The following is a 20,486-nucleotide window of genomic DNA, read 5'->3' on the forward strand; positions in this document are numbered from 1 at the left end:
AAATGCATCAAGGCAAAATAAGATATTAAGATGTGTGGAGGGAAAAAAATAAAATTTTTTTAAAAAAAACGTGTTCTATAGAGTATGAAATTGGGCCAGAGGAGGCTTTGCTCGCTTATGCATGTGGGTTGACAAGGACATCCAAATTTTAAGGTTCAGTTATTTGTAACGGTCAAATAGGCCGGCGGGGCGGCATATCCGGGTTCCCTGCTCAAAATTTAAAGCCAATGAAATCACCAAAATACCCCTCATTTCATTTTCCCTTCTTTTTTTTTTTTTTTTGAATAGAAACTGAATATCATTACTTCAGGGGTAAAGAATTTTCCCTTCTATCTCATTCCTTTTTCCCTCTTTTTTTTTTTTTTTAACTTGGATACCCCATTCCTACCTATCTCATCCCACTAGCAAAAAAAAAAAAAAGCATGATACTAAAACATGAAAAAAATGTAATTTAATCAAATAAAACACCATGAAACTATTGCTTTAGACCCATATATAACAATAATGCCCCTTAGCAGTTTTTGAATGCCATGTTGAGATGTGAAAATTAAAATGAGCATTGTGATATTGAAGGGTGTAATATACTTCCATTTAGTGTCATCTTACTCATCCCTATAACACGTACAAATATACAAACTAAAATTAATAATTTAATCATTACTTTTTTTTTAATTTATTGGATTTTGCACTTCTAAAAACTAAATCTCCTTATCAAAAATTAGTTACCTCAATATAAATACCATTGGCCATGCCTGAATGAGTTCCTAAATTTAAACATGGCATATAATGATTATATAATATTGAGAACAAATATATACGAAGTAGCGCGTTACAATTGACGATTGATCATGATTTTCTCTTTCCTTCACTCAACGCTAAAAGTCTTCAGTCAACTTATAGCCTTGAAAGCACGGTTTAGGAGGGTATTTGAATGGAAACCAAACTATAGTTTCAGAAGTAATTTTACGGTCTACGAGATAAATATGTAGAGGAGTTTATCTCGATTTGTGAAAAAGTGTTTCTGAGAAGCACTTTTCAGGGTATCCAAACACCTCCTAAATGTAGCCATAAACCAAATTGCCATTATTTAAAAATGTTGATTATCATTTTTTTTTTCATACTTTTCAAGTACTACCTCTAGTTCTAATTATAAAAGCTAGTTGACTAATTTAAAGAGATTAAGGAAGTAAGTTGAGTTAGCTATTTGTACTAAATATGTGTTATATTTCCTAAAATATCTTTGCTAATCAAGTGTATTGGCTAGAATTATCATTGTTAGAAGGATTACTCTGAAAAAAAATATATAAATATAAGAGAGAAAATAGATTGAGATTTTATATTTAAGATCAGCAGGCTATTAAATAATTTTAATTTTTGCATGTCGATTTTAAAATTGCAAATTGGTCATTTCAGAGTTAGCCGTCCGCCGGTTCTTCAGAGACTTTTCGCGCCAGCAAATTGAACGAGTATTGCCGGTGCCAATGATAGCCTCAAAGCTCAAACACTGTGAAGTCTGACTCTATTGTCTTCATCCTCCGAAGCCCTTCCTCAGTCCCACCATGATCACCGCCACCACTTCTTCTCAGATCCTTCGACACACCACCAGCTTCCTCTCCGAGGTCCTTTCGCATTCTGAACTCCGACGCCGCCTCATTTCCACCCTCCTTCGCCGCTCTTCAATCTCCAACCAAATCACCCTCAAACACCTCAATCTCGCGGCTGACACTCTCGATAATGCTATATCTGTCTCCAGCCTCACCATCCGATCCTCCTCCCTCACCCTCGCTGAGAAGCTTCTCCTCCCTCTGCCTCAGAATCCCATTTCGTCTTTCCTTCTCTCTCTCATATACACGATCAACAAACGACAAGTCGAAGCCGCCTTAAGTCTCCTTCAAGTCTTCTATTTAAACCCTTCGTTGGCCCGCTCGGAAATCGCTCCTGTTCTCTACGAGCAGCTGTTTTCTCTCCACCTCCTCCCAGTTTTCCGATCCTTCGATGAACAGAGAGCAAAAATACTGCCATCAACATCAGAAAATTCAGCACGCTATCCAGATGGTTATTCAATTTTGGACGAATCTGTTGTCTTACCCCCTACAAAATTGTTATCGCGAATGACCAACGATCAAGCCTCGAAGCTGAGGGAATTAGAGAGAGACTACGAAGAGACTATTGATGACAATTGCAGGATTGTTGCCGAGTACTTCAAAGAAGTTTTGGTGAGTAACACTAGCGACTCATCAGTCAGTCTGCCACTGTCGGTTCTGAAGAACAGCGGAGATGATGCAGAGATGAAGCAGAGCCAACAGGAGATGGTGCAAACAGATATACCTTTGTTTAAGAACGGACGGTATAATGTAATGTTGTACTTTTGTTATATTTTTCCAAGTTGTTGGTTTATATGTGTGTGTGTGTGTGTGATTTTCATTTAGTTATCAGTTCTTTGATCAATATCATAAAGAACGGACTTAAGCACTTTTCTGGCCTGGGAATACAAATCTTAACGGTAATGTCAATTTGAATTTCCCCCTTTTGAACTTCAACGCCTCCTGAGGGAATGCTTCAATTCCGCATGAGGAAAAAATAGATGCTTAAGGCAAAAAGTTTGACTCCATTAATTCAAGCGTCCGGATTCTAGTAAGTATATGTTATTCCTCTCATAAAGAAAAGAAAAAAGTTGCATGGTTGGGTCATATTTATATCAAAACACAGAGGATCAACAGATCTTAGGTTGGACAGTATTTCTGTCTCCTGCACATTGAATCGTGATCTTTCACTAATCGAACACCCTAAACTTTTTAATCCTATTGGAACTACTCAAGGCTGTCAGTGATACATGATGTCGTTTTTTTTTCTTTTAATTCATGACCGCAGCCAATTTGGACCGAAACAGAGACGTCTATTGAATTTTCGAGTAGCAGTTTCAGCGCCAAGTGCTTGAATGCACCGTTTTACCCTCAAAGAGTCTCTCCCAAAATCCTCAAACACCAAGAATCTTCTAAAGAACTGTCCGTAACATCCCGTTCAGACATGGACGCTGAAACTGAGTCTTCCGAGGACGAAAATATGCCTCGTTATTCGTCAGAATTTGAGGCAGAAACTAAGGTAATTGATAATTACAAGAAGAGCAAAATCCAATGCGGACTGAATTTACTATGCTGGTTATTATAGTTTATGCTCTGAAGCAGTGAAGCTATGTCCCGTAGGAAAAAGACACGGTGGTACCGCTGGAGCCTCGACGAAGCCAAATCCAAGAATCCATGCAAATTAATTTTGCAGAACCCGGAGGGTATGCCATAGAAATATTCATTTATCATAGTTTTGTTGTTTGCTGTGTTCTCTCAAACTTGGATTCTTTCTGTTCCCAGTTCCCCAGACTACATCATGGCAGATTATGATCACCAGCCCCCTGGAAATGGAAAATGTACGCCTCCCAAGGACTTTGTCTGCCCAATAACTAGCAATCTATTTGATGATCCAGTAACTCTTGAGACAGGACAGACATATGAACGAAAAGCGATCGAAGAATGGTTCAACTGGGGGAACTCAACCTGTCCAATCACCCGCCAGAAGCTGCAAAATACCCAGCTGCCTAAAACAAATTATGTGCTCAAACGACTAATTGCAGGCTGGAAAGAACAGAATCCCAATTCAATCCCATCTCCATCTCCATCTGAGAGTCTGCATGCTGAAGCTGAAGTAGCAATAAAGTCAGCAACGCCTTCAACTTCTCCTAGTAGTGTTATAACCCAAGCCAATGTTGATGGGATGATTAGTGAGTTGCGACATGCAATTAACAACCTGTATCTGTCAGAGATCCTCGAGGAGTCTGAAATGGCTGTGCTTCAAATTGAGCAATGTTGGAAAGAAGCAAACCTGGGAGTGGATATCCAAAGCATGTTATCGAAACCTCCAATCATTAATGGGTTCATGGAGATTCTATTTAATTCTGTTGATCCCCAGGTGCTTCAAGCAACAGTTTTTCTTCTGGCCGAGATGGGTTCTAGGGACAATGCTGTTATTCAGACGCTTACCCGAGTGGACTCGGATGTAGAATGTATTATGGCTCTTTTCAAGAAAGGCTTGACAGAGGCTGTTGTATTGATATATCTCCTGAAGCCTTCTACTACGACTCTCGCGGAAATGGCCATATTGGAGTCTCTCATAACAGTATTCGATAAGAAAGAGGAAGACTTGCTTAAGATGTACATAAAGCCCAAGTCAGCTGCTGTACTTTTACTGGCACAGATTCTTGGAAATAATGAGGAGAGAATCGCATCATCAGTAGCCAAGACTTTGATAAACGGTAGAGTAATTGGATGTATAGTGGGCAGTTTTCGAGCTGAGTGGGCAGAGGAGAGGACTGCTGCGGTGGATATCTTATTAAGATGCATCCAGGAAGATGGAACTTGCAGGCATCTCATTGCTGAAAAAGTTGAGCCGTCTCCCATTCTGGAAAGCTTCACTGGGGCGAATGATGCAGAACGTTTTAAGACAATTCAATTTTTTTCTGAGTTAGTCAAATTAAATAGGTAAATCTGGTTCATATATATGTTTTCATTAAACAAATTAATTTACTTTGTGGTTATTATGTGCTCCTTAATTGGCTAATTCAACCTTTCGGTTTCCTTCAGGAGGACATTCAATGAACAAATCCTCCACTTTATAAAGGAAGAAGGTGCTTTCAGTACAATGCACACTTTCCTCGTTTATATGCAAACAGCCCTTCAAGATCACTGTCCAGTCGTAGCTGGCCTCTTACTCCAACTTGATCTTCTGGTTTGAATCTGTCTATCCCTCTTATCCACTTCTTCTGTGTGGAAATTATGTTAGATCTCACCATACCTGTAAGAATGGAAAGGAACATTTGCATGTTAGCTATGCCTTCAAACTTGAGAAGCTGAACTGCTGTACTTGTGCTAGCAAGTTGTAATCATAGGTTTGTTTGCAGGCAGAACCAAGAAAGATGAGCATATACCGTGAAGAGTCTTTAGATACTCTTATTTCATGCCTCAGAAACAGTGATTTCCCGGCTGTCCAAGTAGTAGCTGCTGAGACGATAGTGTCATTACAAGGGAGATTCAACTTCGCTGGAAAGTCTCTTACCAGAGAAGTCCTGCTCAAACGTGCTGGCTTTAACAGAAATTATAAGAATCTTGATCAGATTGATGATATCAGCCATATCAGTGGAGAACTTGAAACGAATCCAGTATATTTCTCTAAATCTTTACTACTGTGTTTTGAGTCCCGGATCTTGTTTGTCAAACATCTTTTTTAATCTCTTGTATCTAGTCTGGCATCCTGACATTAGAGATGATGGTTTTGGTTTCCTTATTTGTTATTATTTTCATTTCTAATTCTAATTGATATCAACAGGAAGAAGAGAAGGCAACTGATGATTGGGAGAGAAAAATTGCGTCGGTTTTAGTTGGCCATGAGTTTGGCCTACTTTTTGAGGCTTTAGCTGAAGGCCTGAAAAGCCGAAGTACACAACTAAGTTCGGCATGCTTTGTATCAGCCACATGGCTTACATACATGCTTACCGTTCTACCAGATACAGGAATACGGGGAGCAGCCTGTGTCTGCATGCTCAAGCGCTTTGTATCTATATTAAAATCTGCTAAGGACACTGAAGATAGAATCCTTTCTATGCTTGCTCTAAATACCTTTCTTCAGTACCCTGGTAAGTTGTACAGGCACTGTTTTTCTGGTAGAAGCAAAAGTTTTGTTTAAGAAATAATAAAAAGCAGGTTGACCTGCTCCTGGAAATGTGAAAAAGTAAGACACAGACTGCAACAAACTAATTTATGTCAGACTTTATGTATATCACAATTTTGGCGTCTTCATACTTTGAATAATGCCAACCAAGTCTCCTTATGCTGTAAGCATAAAGCTTCGAGCATTAAAGTAAATTGATTTGTTCTCCTTTATAGTGTTTGCCGATACATATAAGAAGGCCTCAGTGTCATTATTGTAGTTCAGAAAATGGGGATTGTGCTTGACATTGTACATTCTCAGATGGATTGCTTGATCTTGCTTCCTACACTAAGGATGTCCTAAAAGGTCTGAGAGAGCTGAAGAGATTCTCCCCTCTAGCGTCTGAAATGCTTAAAGTTCTGGTTGAAGAGAATGAATCTAAAGCTGTAAGTTTGCTATATTATAAAATCATTTTAAAATAGAGCCATTGTGTTAGTGATGTAAATGTTCTTGATTGAAACAGGGTATCTGGATGCATAAAGAGTTAATTCAGGTAGATTGCAGTGAGAATGGAGAAGTGTTGTCTGTCATTTGTCATAAGGATAAAATTTTTTCAGGCCATTCAGATGGAACTATCAAGGTGATTAAATTGTTACAATTTTTTCAGCACCTCCAATGATTTTTATGTGCTGAGAACAAACTGCTTGAATACCTGAGGTAGTCAACTGAAACTAAATCATTGCTTATTTTAACGAATATAAATGTCATTAAACTACCGATATGTGATTGATAGTTAGTGGAAATGCTGGGTTCATGCAAGACCTAATTATGTTCAAACATAGATCTATTATTGACAATAATGAATCCAATGACATGCAATTATGGGACGTGCTTGATGTAGATTGAATAGCTTTTTTTTTTTTTTTTTGGCCAGCTTGAGCTTGAAATTAAGGACGAACCAGCATCTGAATAAATACAAAAGTTATGATCTGATTTGTCTAACAACTTTGTGCAATATAAAAACTTAAGCTTATTTGACAAATTCCTTGTAACGTCTGAAGGTCTGGGCAGTAAGGGGGAGCTTATTCCATCTGATTCAAGAGACGCAAGAACACATGAAGGCGGTTTCAAGTTTGGCAATTTCAGAATCTGGTGACAGGCTATACAGTGGTTCGCTTGATCGATCTGTAAAGGTAATGTCATCTGCATTTTTTTTTGGAACAAAAAAACTACTGTTGCACTTTCATCTTAATGAAACTCTCCTTTCACTGATGACCAGGTCTGGTCTATAGGAAAGTCAGTAATACAGTGTGTACAAGTGCATGATATGAAAGATCAGATTCATAATTTTGCTGTAGCCAATAGCAAATTCTGCTACATTCCTCAGGGAAATGGTGTTAAGGTACCCCGAATATCCTGCTTGATTAATTGCTATGATTATTTGTTGTATTGTTTTCTTCTACTTGTCTCTCTCTGATTCTTTCTTTAAAAAATAAATCTACAAGTGGCCTAGTTTTAGCTCTCCTGGACTTGATGCTTCTTCTCTCCCTAATGAATGAAATGCTTAACAGTCAATCCTTATATACTAGTTAAAAAAGCAAAATGCTTAACAGTCAATCCTTATATACTAGTTAAAAAAGCAAAATGCTTAACAGTCAATCCTTACATACTAGTTAAAAAAGCAAAATCATTTATTCTTCTAAATTCTGAACCCACGTTATTATTTCTTAAGGTTCAATCATTGAATGGAGAATCGAGGCTGTTAAACAGTAACAAATACGTCAGATGCTTGGTTGTTCTTCATAAGAGACTATACTGCGGATGCCACGACAACAGTATTCAGGTAACAAGTCTTTTGAGTTCTGTTAGTCTAAACCCACCGTGATTATTTTCGCCATTCTAAAAGTAATACTCGTTTGAAATTTCAGGAGATAGATTTGGAAACAGGAACAGTCAGTACCATTCAAAGTGGTTCTAAAAGATTGCTTGGTAAAGCAAATCCCGTTTATGCCCTGCAAATTCGTGGTGAACATATGTATGCAGCCAGTTCTTCCTTGGATGGAGCTGTTATAAAGGTATCCTTCCTAAATGTAATTTCGACATATCTCTACCAGGAAATGTATCGAAGAAAAAAAAAAGAACGGAAAATTAAACAAATCGCGTGATTCCCACATCAGTGTTACCTCCAGAATGAACTTAATTCAAACTTAATGTTGACAAATTTAAAATAGTTCATAACTCAGACACGAGAGTTTCATTCTCCTTTGTTGTTTTCATCACCCCAGAATTTATTCAGATTCTTGAATAAACGACAGTTCTTGCCCAAGGGTTGAGAGTTTTGTAGCATGAAAACGAATAAAGTTGATCGATGCTACTTCAATGAATATTGTGCCGAAGTTACTCATCTAACACTATTTCGTGTTTGTTTGCAAGATATGGAACACTTCCAGTTACAGTATGATTGGATCACTGGTAATTGCATCAGAAGTGAGGACGATGGCAATGAGCTCAGAGTTAATTTACTTGGGATGCAGGGGAGGAGCTGTGGAAATTTGGGATAGGAAGAAACAGGACAGAATTGATACAATACGGATTGGTACAAATGGCAAGATTGCTTGCATGGCTGTCGATGGAAATGAAGAAACCTTTGTCATTGGAACCTCTGATGGCCGAATTCAGGTACCCTTCTCCCTTAGAATCCTATTTTTCGCTTGCATGCATTTTTTACAATTCCTTTCTCTTTTGGTATTCGAAGTTTGCTCCTTCATTATAGCTACTCACTTAGAAGCATACATGGTTGGCTTTTCCGATCGAATGGAAAAGGAAGTTTAATTATTAAACAATATTGTTTAATCCCTTTTCCTGAATCCTCTGATAATTTGCAGGCATGGGGAATAAACTAAGAGGGTGATAATAATTTTTCTGCTGGAGAGGAAAGGCTAACTCATCTGACCGATATTATTAAATTCGTTGACCCTTTGAAATGTTTTTGTTTGAGATATATTTTGTATGATGTACATGGCTTAAAAGTCTATACGCATAGAAATCTCCTCCTCCTCCTCACGCTAGGGTGTATCTATAGTATTAAACAAAGTCATTAGCAGAAGTTGCAAATGCAATGAAACTATGCCATATCTTGTTCCCCCAGGACAAAGGGGGAAAATGTTTCGGATGCTTATTCTTGCATATAATGCGTTGAGCTATCACAAAAAATTTAACCCTAGAAATGCATGATAACCTATGTTACATAGATTCATATCTTTACATGAATTCAAACATGGACTCCGAAACTCCAAAATGTGGAATTGCGACAACTTTATAAAATCACATAAAAGATCTTGAATCAAATTGGATTAGCTTTGGGGAAAAAATTGTCAGCCTGATATTTGGCGGTTTTTTTTAATAAAAAAATGGAGGAACAAATTTTGATATTTTTATAGTATTTGGAAAAATATTTTAAAAATCAAATATGATTCTGTTTCGACCCCTTTTAAGGGAATTTTTGAATAAAATTAAACCATGATCTAAAGAATAACTTCCGAAAAAAATTATTTAGATAAAGAAAAAGTTTTAGATAAAGTGTTTAAATAGTTGTTATCAAAAGCAACTTTTTTATGTGCAGAACTACAGATTACTAAAAAAGATATAAATTAATATGATAATTTTATAAAAGATATGTTTTTGTTTGAAATAATAAATTTGCAAATAATATATTTTTTTGCCTACATAATAAATCATATATGAAAAATATAATTAATTAATAATTAATGTGTATATATTTGTAAAATATAAGATTAAATGTGTTTTTAGAAAAATGATTATCTTACCTTAAAGATTTTAAACATGAAATCCCATAATATTTTTTGCAAAATTAAATAAACATACAGTTATATAATTAATGAAGAATTAGTGTGTATATAAAATACAAGAATAAATAATTCCATTAAACCTTCCCTCTTTTTTTCCACGGACGTCAGAATCTTGAAGCATGGTTTTGAGCTAAGCCGTGGTTTTCTTGAAATGGGCAGCGTTTGAATGATTTTCAAACCAAATCATTAGTGTGTATATAATTAATGAAGTGTGCGTGTATATAAAAGTGCTTTTTTGAAGTTTGCCAAACACTCCCTGAATTCCAATCAAACAAAATCATCCAATTGTTTTTCGTTTGGAAATAATGCAGTTAAAATATTACAATTAAGAAATATTTATTAACATTATTTTAAATGTAATTCTTAAATTTTAGAAAAATGTAAAAAATATTTTTAAAATAAAATAAATTCTGTTTCGAATCCTTTTAATCCCAATCTAACAAAATCGTCAAAGATCTTTTTTTTTCCCCTTTTTGAAATAATATGGTTAAAATATTTTTAAAATCAAATATGATTCTGTTTCAAACCCTTTTAAGAGAATGTTTGGATAAAATTAAATCATGGTTTGAAGAATAACTTTTGCGAATAAAATTATTTTGAGAATAGATTTTGTGATGTGATTTAGATAAAGAATGTTTAAATAATTGTTACCAGAAGTATTTTTTTATGTGCAGATTACTAAAAAGGATATAAGTTAATATAATAATTTTATAAAAGATATGTTTTTGTTTGAAATAATAAATTTGCAAATAATTTTTTTTGCCTACATAATAAATCATATATGAAAAATATAATTAATTAATAATTATTGTGTATATATTTATAAAATATAAAATTAAATGTGTTTTTAGAAAAATGATTATCTTACCTTAAAGATTTTAAACATGAAATCCCATAATATTTTTTTAAAAAATAAATAAACATAAATTTATATAATTAATGAAGAATTAGTGTGTATATAAAATATAAGATTAAATAATTCCATTAAACCTTCCCTCTTTTTTCCACGGGCATCAGCAAAATTTTTTCACCTTTTCTAAAACTTTAGTTTCTATACTAAAATCATGGTTTTGAGCTAAACCATAATTTTCTTGAAATGGGTAGCGTTTGAATGGTTTTCAAACCAAATCATAGTATGATATTTAAAAGTGTTTTTTTAAAGTTTACCAAACACTCCCTAAATCCCAATTAAACAAAATCATTGAATTATTTTTCTTTTGGAAATAATGCAGTTAAAATATTAAAATTAGGAAATATTTATTAACGCTATTTTAAATGTAATTCTTAAATTTTAGAAAAATGCAAAAAATATTTTTCAAATAAAATAAATTCTGTTTCGAATCCTTTTAATCCCAATCTAACAAAATCGTCGAAGATCTTTTTTTTTTCCTTTTCGAAATAATATAGTTAAAATATTAAAAATTTAAAAAATTTATTAATACTACTTTAAGTGTGATTCTTAAATTTTTGAAAGATGTAAAAAAATATTAATAATGTTTTAGTTTTGACGATTTTTTTTTCAGTGATGTGTTTTCAAATCCTTTTCTAATCCAATCCAAATCAAAATAAAATCCTGTGAATGGATTTATCACAGGATTTCCTCCCCACACTAAAACACTGTATGATTTCAGATTGATCCCTTATATATTTATAAAGAGGACGGAGACAAGGAGACATTGGTAGACTTAGTGAAGAGTAATTGAAGGAGATAGAGCGACTAGGAAAGAAGACACAGAGGAAGACATCTATCATTTGCATTGCACCGGGTATTTTTCTCCCCTAACTTTATTAATTTTAAAAAATTGTCATGTTGATTAATATGCTGTGACTTCGATTTCATGTTGACATTGTCCTCACGTGACTGTCAAGGTTTTATATATGTACGATTTTATGTTGTTGTTTTTTTTTTTTTTTAATTTTTTATGTTTGATGTTTAGCCATGGGTCATACATCATAAGGAATAACAATAAATTATACTCTATACCAACTTCCTCCGTTATTTTAGTTTATCAATGTACGTTTAATTTTGGATGTCAAGTCATCCAATGTTAACTATTTAGTGGCCTTTTTGGAAATGACTTACAAGTGATTTTTTAATTATGGTTTATAAAATATTATATATATATATATATATATATATGAGATGAGTTTTGTTTTGAAATATATAAAATGTGTTTATAAGCACTTATAGTTGGCAACACAAAGGAGGCCACAGACATTCCTCACAAGCATTTGGTGATGAAATGATTGCACCTTCTTAAGGGGTGTTTGGCAATCTTGAAAAATATTTTAAGAAGCACTTTTACGTAAAACGAGTTAAATTCCTCCATATATTTACTTCGTAAACCGTAAAAACACTTTTAAAACTAGGGTTTGGTTTCATCCAAACACTTTTTTAGTATTTGAGCTCTCTTCCTTCTCTAGTTGCCTCATTCATGGTCTTTTTCTTTTACACTAACCAAAAAAAAAAAATCTTTATGATGTTAGGTGCAACCAGTTTGAATGCTCATCATTTTAATGAGTACTTTAAAATCATCAAACCTATATCGTCTATATCTGATTTAAAATTTTTAATTAATTATTTTTAAACAGAAAAGAATTATTTTTTGAAAGAATGATAATTAAGAGATTATTTTTATCTTAGATTTTATACATATTAAAATAATTATTTTGAATAAATAAAAAAATTAAATCTGAACCATTTAAATGAAATACAGATGATTCAGATTTGATAAATTTATAGTGCCCATCATCTGAAATTGTTTCCCATATAATATACTTCAAGGGTCGATTTATATTTTATCACTTTGATAGTTGGATAAGTAATACGTACTGCAACTGAAGGTTTCTAATAACGTGCAGCGTGTTCCGCCACCTGAACTTTGTTATTCTGTTAGGGATAAATGGCTGCACCAACGAATGATCCAGAGCCATGGACTCCAACTTGTTTGGATGATCCTATCGAAGAAGAATTAGTGAAGCAGAAGATGGAAAGATATATAAATAAACTTGAGAACTCGCAATTCTATCATAATTTTCGAGAACAGCTACAGACTCCACCAATATCTGAGCATTTATCTAGAATTTTGGGGTTGGAATCAAATATGAAAATGGTAATTTATGGTATTGGTAAAATTGAATTGCATGAAAATCCTAGATGGCAGCTTAGTCTTGTGATATTGATGAAAAAAGATTTTAAATGGATTGGAGATATAGAAGTATTTGATCCTTTTCTTTCTGCAACTGAATGCAAAATTTTGGAAGCTCTTGGTTGTATTGTTTTATCATCAAACGAACACGGGAGGAGGAAAGCTCTACAACCAACCATGTTCTTCATGCCATACTGTAGCTTCACATTATACAACAACCTTTTAGAAGCAAATTGGAAACTTAGTTATTGAGTAACATTGTCTTATTTGGGAATAGGTTGAAGACTTTAGATATCATCAGATGAAACATATTTCAACTGCCGCAAAATTTACACTCGAATTTTACTCAAAAGTGATCATCATCATGCTTTTACAGATTTAAGTTGGCAGTTTTTTAACCCTATTGCGGAGACAGAACTCCAACTTATAAATGGTCGTCCTTTGGATGGAGGTAGAATAGAAAGGAAAAATTGTAATCTCTCTTTAAATAGAGAGATAATAGAAAGGAAAAACTCCAACAAAGTTGAAATTTTGATTCAAGAAGTGAAAAGATGCTTGGAGAATTTTGAGGTCTCTGAATTTTATCATAGTTTTCGAGACAAGCTACAAAATATGCTGATATCTGAATTTTCACCTAAGGTTTTGGGATCAGGGTCCAAGATGCAAATTGCAATTTATGGAATTGGCGAATTGAAAGGAAATTTTATGTTACATCTTAGTCTTGCAATATTGATGAAAAAAGATTTCAAATGGATTGGAAGCATAGAAGTATTTGATTATGTTCCTTCTGCAACTAAATGTCAAGTTTTAGAAACTTTTGGTTGTTCCGTCTTATTGCTCAAGGAACATGAAATGCGACGATTCTTGAAACCAACTATGTTCTTCATGCAAAACTGTGCTTTGGGATTATACAACAATCTCATGAAAGCAAATTGGAAGCCTGATCTATTGAGTAACATCATTGTTTTATGCGGAAACAACTTTAAGGAATGTAAAGATGTGATAGATTCTTCTATGGGGTATCTTCATCAACCAAACAAAAGGACATTAAGGAATTTTCTTTCAGACTCAATGGGGCATATTCTTGCCGCTCAAACATTTACAAATGAGTTCAGATTCAAAACAATTTTTCAGGATCATCATCAAACTTCTCAAGATTCAAGTTGTTGGGAGGACTATTATGATGCTTTTTATCATTCAACTTGGCATTTCTTCGGACCCGTTTCGGAGACACAGCTAAAATCTATGAATGAAGTGATCCAAAAGGGGGAAATTGTACTATAAATAACATTTGTTTTATTTTTTTTTTCAACCTTCAACTAGCGAAGAAAGTATTAGCAGAAACTTGTGAAGAATAAGAGTGTGAATATAAAGCAACTGTCTGCCCTTTTACGCTTATTTTCTCCTTTCTAATTAACCTCTTTCTTATTATAATTTATCTTAATATACAAGACTAAACTCGGATGGCAATAAACTTTCATTGTTCTCCTAAACCTCAGAGCATTTATTTTTTTTCACAAACAAAAAATTATCATCTGGTTTACTATTGAAAAAATGAAAAGTAAGTTTTGACGATTTTACTTATTTTTTAAACATTATTGTCAATTTAGTTGGATTATCGATAGATAAGCTCCATTATTTTAGTCCTTTGAATTAATTAATTTTCTGAATTAAAGTAATTTCACATGTCGTGCAGAATTACAATTACTCATTGGTTAATGGAATAATAAGTGACACAAATGAAAGTTTAACATCACTTGCAGAGACAGATAACAAATAGGAGAAAAGAGAAGAGGAATTTATTGTGATTTATTTCTCTAGTAGACATTCATCCGCCATTGCAGTGCCAAACAGGGGACATGGGACTGTATTAAAAATGAACTCATTATGTTTAGATAAGATCTCAAGTTTGAACTTATCATTAACATGTGTGTGTAAGTTCTTAAATTGATTATACTAAAAACATCTACATGAATACTTTCAAGACAAAATCACCCTATAGCCCAGAAAATTCAGCATACTTTTAATAAAGGCCTTTCAAATGTTAATTTTAAAGTTTAAATCATTCAGTGGTAATTTCTCCCCTCTTATTCTTCTTTGGTCTTTCTCTAGCTTTGCCTCATTTCTCTCCTTGCTTGGCGCAATTATTTTTTTCTCTTTTGGTCAATATAAATGGGAGATAAGTATCCCTCACATAGCACATGGTGCTCTGTATCAAAACACCAAAACCATCTACAATTTGACACTATTGAGTTGTAGAAATTGAAAATCTGTTGAATGGGTGAGAAACCTGTAACCAGTGAGAAGAAAGGAGTAGAGAAACCTTTAAGAATGCTTCAGTTTCTCTAAATTTTAATGATAAATGAAAGTATGAGTGATCTGTTTTGATGGAGTTTTTAATTGGCACCCTTTAACAAGTAATCATGTCCATTTATTAATGAACTTGGATAAAATATGTATTAGAATTTTTCATTCAAAGGATACACATCCTTGAATGAATGTTTATTCTTTAATGAATATAAAGAATATATATCTGATTCAATATTCATTCGTTAATGGCACTCAAAGAATGCATCTCTTCATTCCATGTCTCAAACATACATTAGTTCTTGAACATTTTCCTATAATAATATATCAAATTAAAAATAAGTTAATTTAATGAGGACCAATTCATCCAAGATTCTATTAAGCGAACCTTGAACTTACACTTCAGCCAATTTAATGACTATCCCAATTTTTAAAACCTCAATATAAATTTGGAAGACATTTGTAGATATAAGAAGGTACATATAATTATGAGGATTTTATATAGATAATGACAATAGATTATTTTCTAATTTTTTTCAAAATCTTTAACTATAATAATACATGAGTTATGACAAATTAAAAAAACAGTTTATATTTACAATTATATATTCAAATGTAAGTTTCCATTTTAATTAAAAAAAGAATACTGAGGCAGTGCAAAGTACTACCTCAGGCTCTTAATATAAAAGTTAGTTTGACTTTTAATTTAGTTTTAAATATAAGACACCAATACATTTTATCTCTCATATTTATTTAGTTTTTTTCAAAATAATTCTTGTAGAGATTGCATATGTTAAATATTCAATTAAATTGTAGTCTTAGCTAATATATAATTAATAAAGGTATTCTAGGGGAAAAAACACCTGAGTAACCTAATAAATTTTTTTAATCTATTTAAATTAGTCAACTAATTTTTATATTAATGATTAAAAGTAATAATTTACAAGTTACAACCAAGGTTTGCCAACAAAACTGCCGCTGTCCTGCTGGGTGCATGTTTGGTGAAATGCATGAATGAATGTGATAAAGAGATGCAGAATTTAAATTATTAATGATCATTTGTTAGATCATGATTTGACCCCAAAAAAAGAACCTGAAATTAGGAATGAAAATATCCGATAATTATAACTTCACCAAAACATATTGACCATCCCGCAGTCTACAGAATCACGGATTTATTCCATTCACACATTCTTGACATGAATCAGAGTTATCCCAAATACTGCTTGGCTTTCTTTGACATTTTAAATTTTATAATAAAACATGTGAATGCTTCAGGTGAGTGCTTAAGACATTACAATTACATTATCGGTAATAATAAGTATGAGATATTATTAAAAATTTATAAAATAATTATTTTTATATAAATTTAATTTAATTTAATCTAAAATTAGATTAATTTAGCCAGCGAACAAACTCTGCTACGTTTTTTGACTTGTCATGTTGAGTCTTTCTCATTTTCCATTTTTTCTTTTTGGATTGGATGTTGTTGCCCACTCTTCTTACGTGGCACTAGTTAATTGGGCTAAAGTAATCATAGTCCAAGTCAGACACCCTGGCCATTGAATTTTTTTTTATGAAATCATTTTTTAAAAGCGAGTTTAAAATGCGCGGACTCCAAATTATATTATCAAATATAGCACAATATCGAGTAAGGTCCGTGGAAATGCAGGGCTTGCCCCTATATATAGCACACGGGTCTGCGGCTTTCCCACTGAACCGGGATTAGTGTAATACACCGCCATTGTTGTTACTTCACTTTGTTCAGGCGGCATAGATGGCTCCTATCGCAGTTGGAGATGTGATTCCCGACGGAGTTTTGTCCTATTTGGATGAGAATAACAAACCTCAAACCGTGTCTATCCACTCTATCGCCGCCGGCAAGAAGGTCATCATATTCGGTGTTCCCGGTGCCTTCACTCCTACCTGCAGGTGAGAGCTCTTCGATTTCACTATTATCCGCAGTTTATTGCATATGACAGTTAGGCGAAGAAGAAATTTGCGACCATAATGAACCCTAAAGTTTACCCGATCAAACTGCTTCTGGCCGAAATCAGTGTACAGCGAATCGGCCTTGATCAAAATGCGCTGTTTTTTTAATTCCTGTTGCATTTTTTGTGCGTCGCTTTAATCTCGCCCTTTTTCTCTTGATCGAAGTCGATGGTAGGGTGTCTGTGTCTTTCAGGTATTGAATGTAAAATTGTTGGGGCTATCTCTTCTGGTTACTTCATTTTATAGACCTGACCCAAGTCTGAATGTTTTCCTCAGCTGTTTAAATTCTTGTGGAGCTTGGGACTGCGGAATGATTATTGAACGAATAACAGATAGGAAATAAAAGTCCGTGAAAGACACTGTCATTGTCGCAAGCCAAAGTCGATAGGATCCTAAAATTTTATATTTTGGAATAATACATAACTATCCTAAGAGGATATGCATATATTTTCAACCTCGAACTGAGTATAAAGTTTTTTTTATCTGATTTTAAAATTACATTTTTATCCATCTAACAGCTTGAAGCACGTGCCTGGCTTCATTGAGAGAGCAGAGGAGCTGAAAGGAAAGGGTGTGGATGAAATCATCTGTGTCAGTGGTAATATATCGCTTCTTAATTTCTCTTCCCGAAATTTTTTTTCTCCGAATGGATCTTCATCCAAAAGATGCATGCGCTAGTGAATTTCTATCAATGGTATAGACTACTTTCCTATGCTGCCGCTTACTCACCGGTGCCTTTAATTCATTCAATCTGGCCCAGTCAAAACTCTGAATATGTTGCACAGCCATGGCTTTTTATTTTATTTAAGTGAAAATTATCTGCAAGTCTTATAGTGTACTCAATTTTGAATCAGGTTTAATTGTGCCTTTATTATGTGACTCATTAATTTTAATTTATAGGCTTTGTGGAATTTCATTTATAGAAATACATGAAGGAGATTCCATGAAGTCCATAAGATCCTATAAATTAAAATTTAAGGTTTTTACACTCGAGAATGAATATTATTCATAATGGATCAAGGCTCGAGGAGGATTTGTCATTAGTAGTGTCGTGAGTTGAATAAAAGACAAGAGTCTCCTAAATTTCAAAGAGCCGTGCAAAATGAAACTAATGTAACTGGGATGAGCTCGTAAGCATGAGATTTATGTTGATATAGATCGTTTCATTAGGTGGCTGATTTGTGGTTAAATATAATGTTGCAGTTAACGATCCATATGTAATGGGCGCATGGGCCAAAAGTTTCCCTGAGAACAAGCATGTGAAGTTCCTTGCTGATGGTTCCGCCAAATATAACCAAGCTCTCGGGCTGGAGCTTGACCTTACAGAGAAAGGCCTTGGCACCCGTTCGAGGAGGTACGCCCTCTTGGTTGATGATCTCAAGGTGAAGGTTGCAAATGTTGAGAATGCAGGAGAATTCACAGTCTCCAGTGCTGAAGATATCATCAAAGCTCTGTGAGCCCCCCCCCCCCACATGTCTTTATGATGCTGCGTGTCTTTAGTCCCTCCTCTCCGTTAGCTTCTTTTGTGTGTGCTTGCGTTTTCTGATATTCCAAGCATTTTGGTTTAAGTATGTAATATGTGGTTTAGAGGGGATGTGACATACTGCACATGGAAATAATACAGCGGCTCTTTTCTTGTGAGTTATGACTACTGGTGTCTTTGTCAAATTCACTGTGCATATCTGATAGAAAAAGCATATATTCATGAAGATAATTACGCCAATGGCCTTCTCAAGGGATGTCATTGACCGTTGGATGCCCATCGTAACACTACCACGGTATGCAATTCATGGAACAGACGGCAGCATCAGAATTATCGCTGCGAAATACGGGCCCATGTTACCGGGAGTCCGGAGATAAGACAAGTTGGTGGCAACTAACGGCCTATCAGATTCAACAAGTTGGACCTTTTGTTTTTTCCTTCCCCACGGATTTTCCAGTAGAGGCCTGTTAACAGGAGTTGAATGATTGAAAAGAATTAGATAACTAATTTAAATTTGATGAGATTAAAAAAATTAGTTATGTTAGTTATTTGTAACAAATGCGTATTTGTATTTTCAAATTATTTTTATTCAATCATATGTATTAAAATGACACTTATGACACTAGGGTGGAAATGTTTTACAATAGATAAAAGTATTTTTAAGAACAAATTATAAATTAGAGGGAAAAAATAAATTAAAATCTTATATTTAAATAGTTTTTACTGGAGCTAGTGTATAACTTCGAAGCTTTTCTTGTGTAAAATAACTCAAACTTCAGTTGGATGTTAGGCTAAAACAAATGGTAGCACAAAATCCTCATTCTTTAGGGGAGTGTTCGGCTATTCGAAACGAGTGTGTTGGGATGTTCATTTGTGTGTTAATTTAAATTTATGAAAAAAAACTATACTGTGGTATTCAGAACCTGATTGAGGAATTGATATTAATTCTATATGTAATATATATTTTACATGCTTATCAATTTTTTCGCAAATTAACTTTACTGATATTCTTTTAACGACAATCAAGTAAAGGAGGGAGAAAGGAAAAGAATTAAGAAAGATATTTAGAATATTTTAGGAAAAAATATCACACTAATTAATTTAACTAATACTACCTCCGGTTCTTAACATAAGATCTTAATCCACTTTATCTTTAATATTTATGTATTTTTTGTCCAAGATAGTCCTTCTAATAATAGTAGTTCTAACCAATATAATTGATTAGCAAGGATATTTTAAGAAAGACAACACCTATTTATGGCAAATAAATAACTTAATTTTTTCTTTAATCTCCTCAAATTAGTTAACTAGCTCTTATAATTAGGATTAGAAGTAGTATTATTAATCTATTTGGATTAGTTAATTAGGTCTTTCATTAGTTTCATTAGGGCAGAAGAAGTAATTTTCAAAGTGATTAATTTTAGATATAGCGTAAAGCCAAGTTTTGTAATCTTACCAAGCACTTGTGAGTCTTGATAGTTGTGATACGTTAATTTGTGGTTCCGTTTGATTGGTTGGCCAGTTCTTGAAAGTATCTGTTCTAAGTCAGGCCAAGAAAAAGAAGCCATTTTCTATGGTTGTTTGTGGCAGTTAATGACACTAATCTAGTTGCACCGAATCCAATGGTTTATATCTGATAAAACAATTTTAAGTAACCTCCACCCAAAAATTTTGTAACTTCATAAATCTAAACATAGTTGAAAAGTTAATCGATTCTGGTAGTTCAGGTATTGGTGGCTATGCCTCTTTTTCTTCGAACCATCGTAAGGCTTTTTCCATCAAAGCATAGCATATATTTTTTTCAAGAGCTCAAATGATTCCAAAATATTTTAAATGGAAAACTCAATAACAAGAAACTAAATGTGATTTGTTTGTGGATTTCACACACATATATCTCCTTTGCAGTTGCCCTCTCACGGAGATGCCGAGTGCAGAGTCAGACGAAAGTTCCAACAGTTGAATGATTTGAATTTTTTTTATTTGCCTTGTGAG

The 20,486-nt window shown here is 33.8% G+C and overlaps 2 protein-coding genes across 2 annotated transcripts; both read left to right on the forward strand.

The window, feature by feature from the left end:
- The first annotated feature begins 1,532 nt into the window (after window positions 1–1,532).
- On the forward strand, window positions 1,533–8,894 carry LOC114761342 (putative E3 ubiquitin-protein ligase LIN-1). Its single transcript, XM_028950688.1, has 15 exons — window positions 1,533–2,354; window positions 2,872–3,102; window positions 3,204–3,286; window positions 3,366–4,529; window positions 4,632–4,776; window positions 4,949–5,206; window positions 5,374–5,680; window positions 6,016–6,140; window positions 6,218–6,334; window positions 6,756–6,887; window positions 6,974–7,096; window positions 7,427–7,537; window positions 7,623–7,769; window positions 8,128–8,373; window positions 8,580–8,894. The coding sequence occupies exons 1-15, from the start codon at window positions 1,560–1,562 to the stop codon at window positions 8,595–8,597; spliced, it is 4,002 nt and encodes a 1,333-aa protein (XP_028806521.1). The 5' UTR covers window positions 1,533–1,559; the 3' UTR covers window positions 8,598–8,894.
- A 7,833-nt stretch (window positions 8,895–16,727) lies between these two features.
- On the forward strand, window positions 16,728–18,656 carry LOC114761337 (peroxiredoxin-2B). Its single transcript, XM_028950682.1, has 3 exons — window positions 16,728–16,951; window positions 17,530–17,609; window positions 18,215–18,656. The coding sequence occupies exons 1-3, from the start codon at window positions 16,797–16,799 to the stop codon at window positions 18,466–18,468; spliced, it is 489 nt and encodes a 162-aa protein (XP_028806515.1). The 5' UTR covers window positions 16,728–16,796; the 3' UTR covers window positions 18,469–18,656.
- Window positions 18,657–20,486: the final 1,830 nt, after the last annotated feature.

The sequence above is a fragment of the Neltuma alba genome, unplaced genomic scaffold (assembly GCF_004799145.2).
Source record: "Neltuma alba isolate B1F8T4 unplaced genomic scaffold, ASM479914v2 tig00011119_pilon, whole genome shotgun sequence".
Lineage (NCBI taxonomy): Eukaryota > Viridiplantae > Streptophyta > Magnoliopsida > Fabales > Fabaceae > Neltuma > Neltuma alba.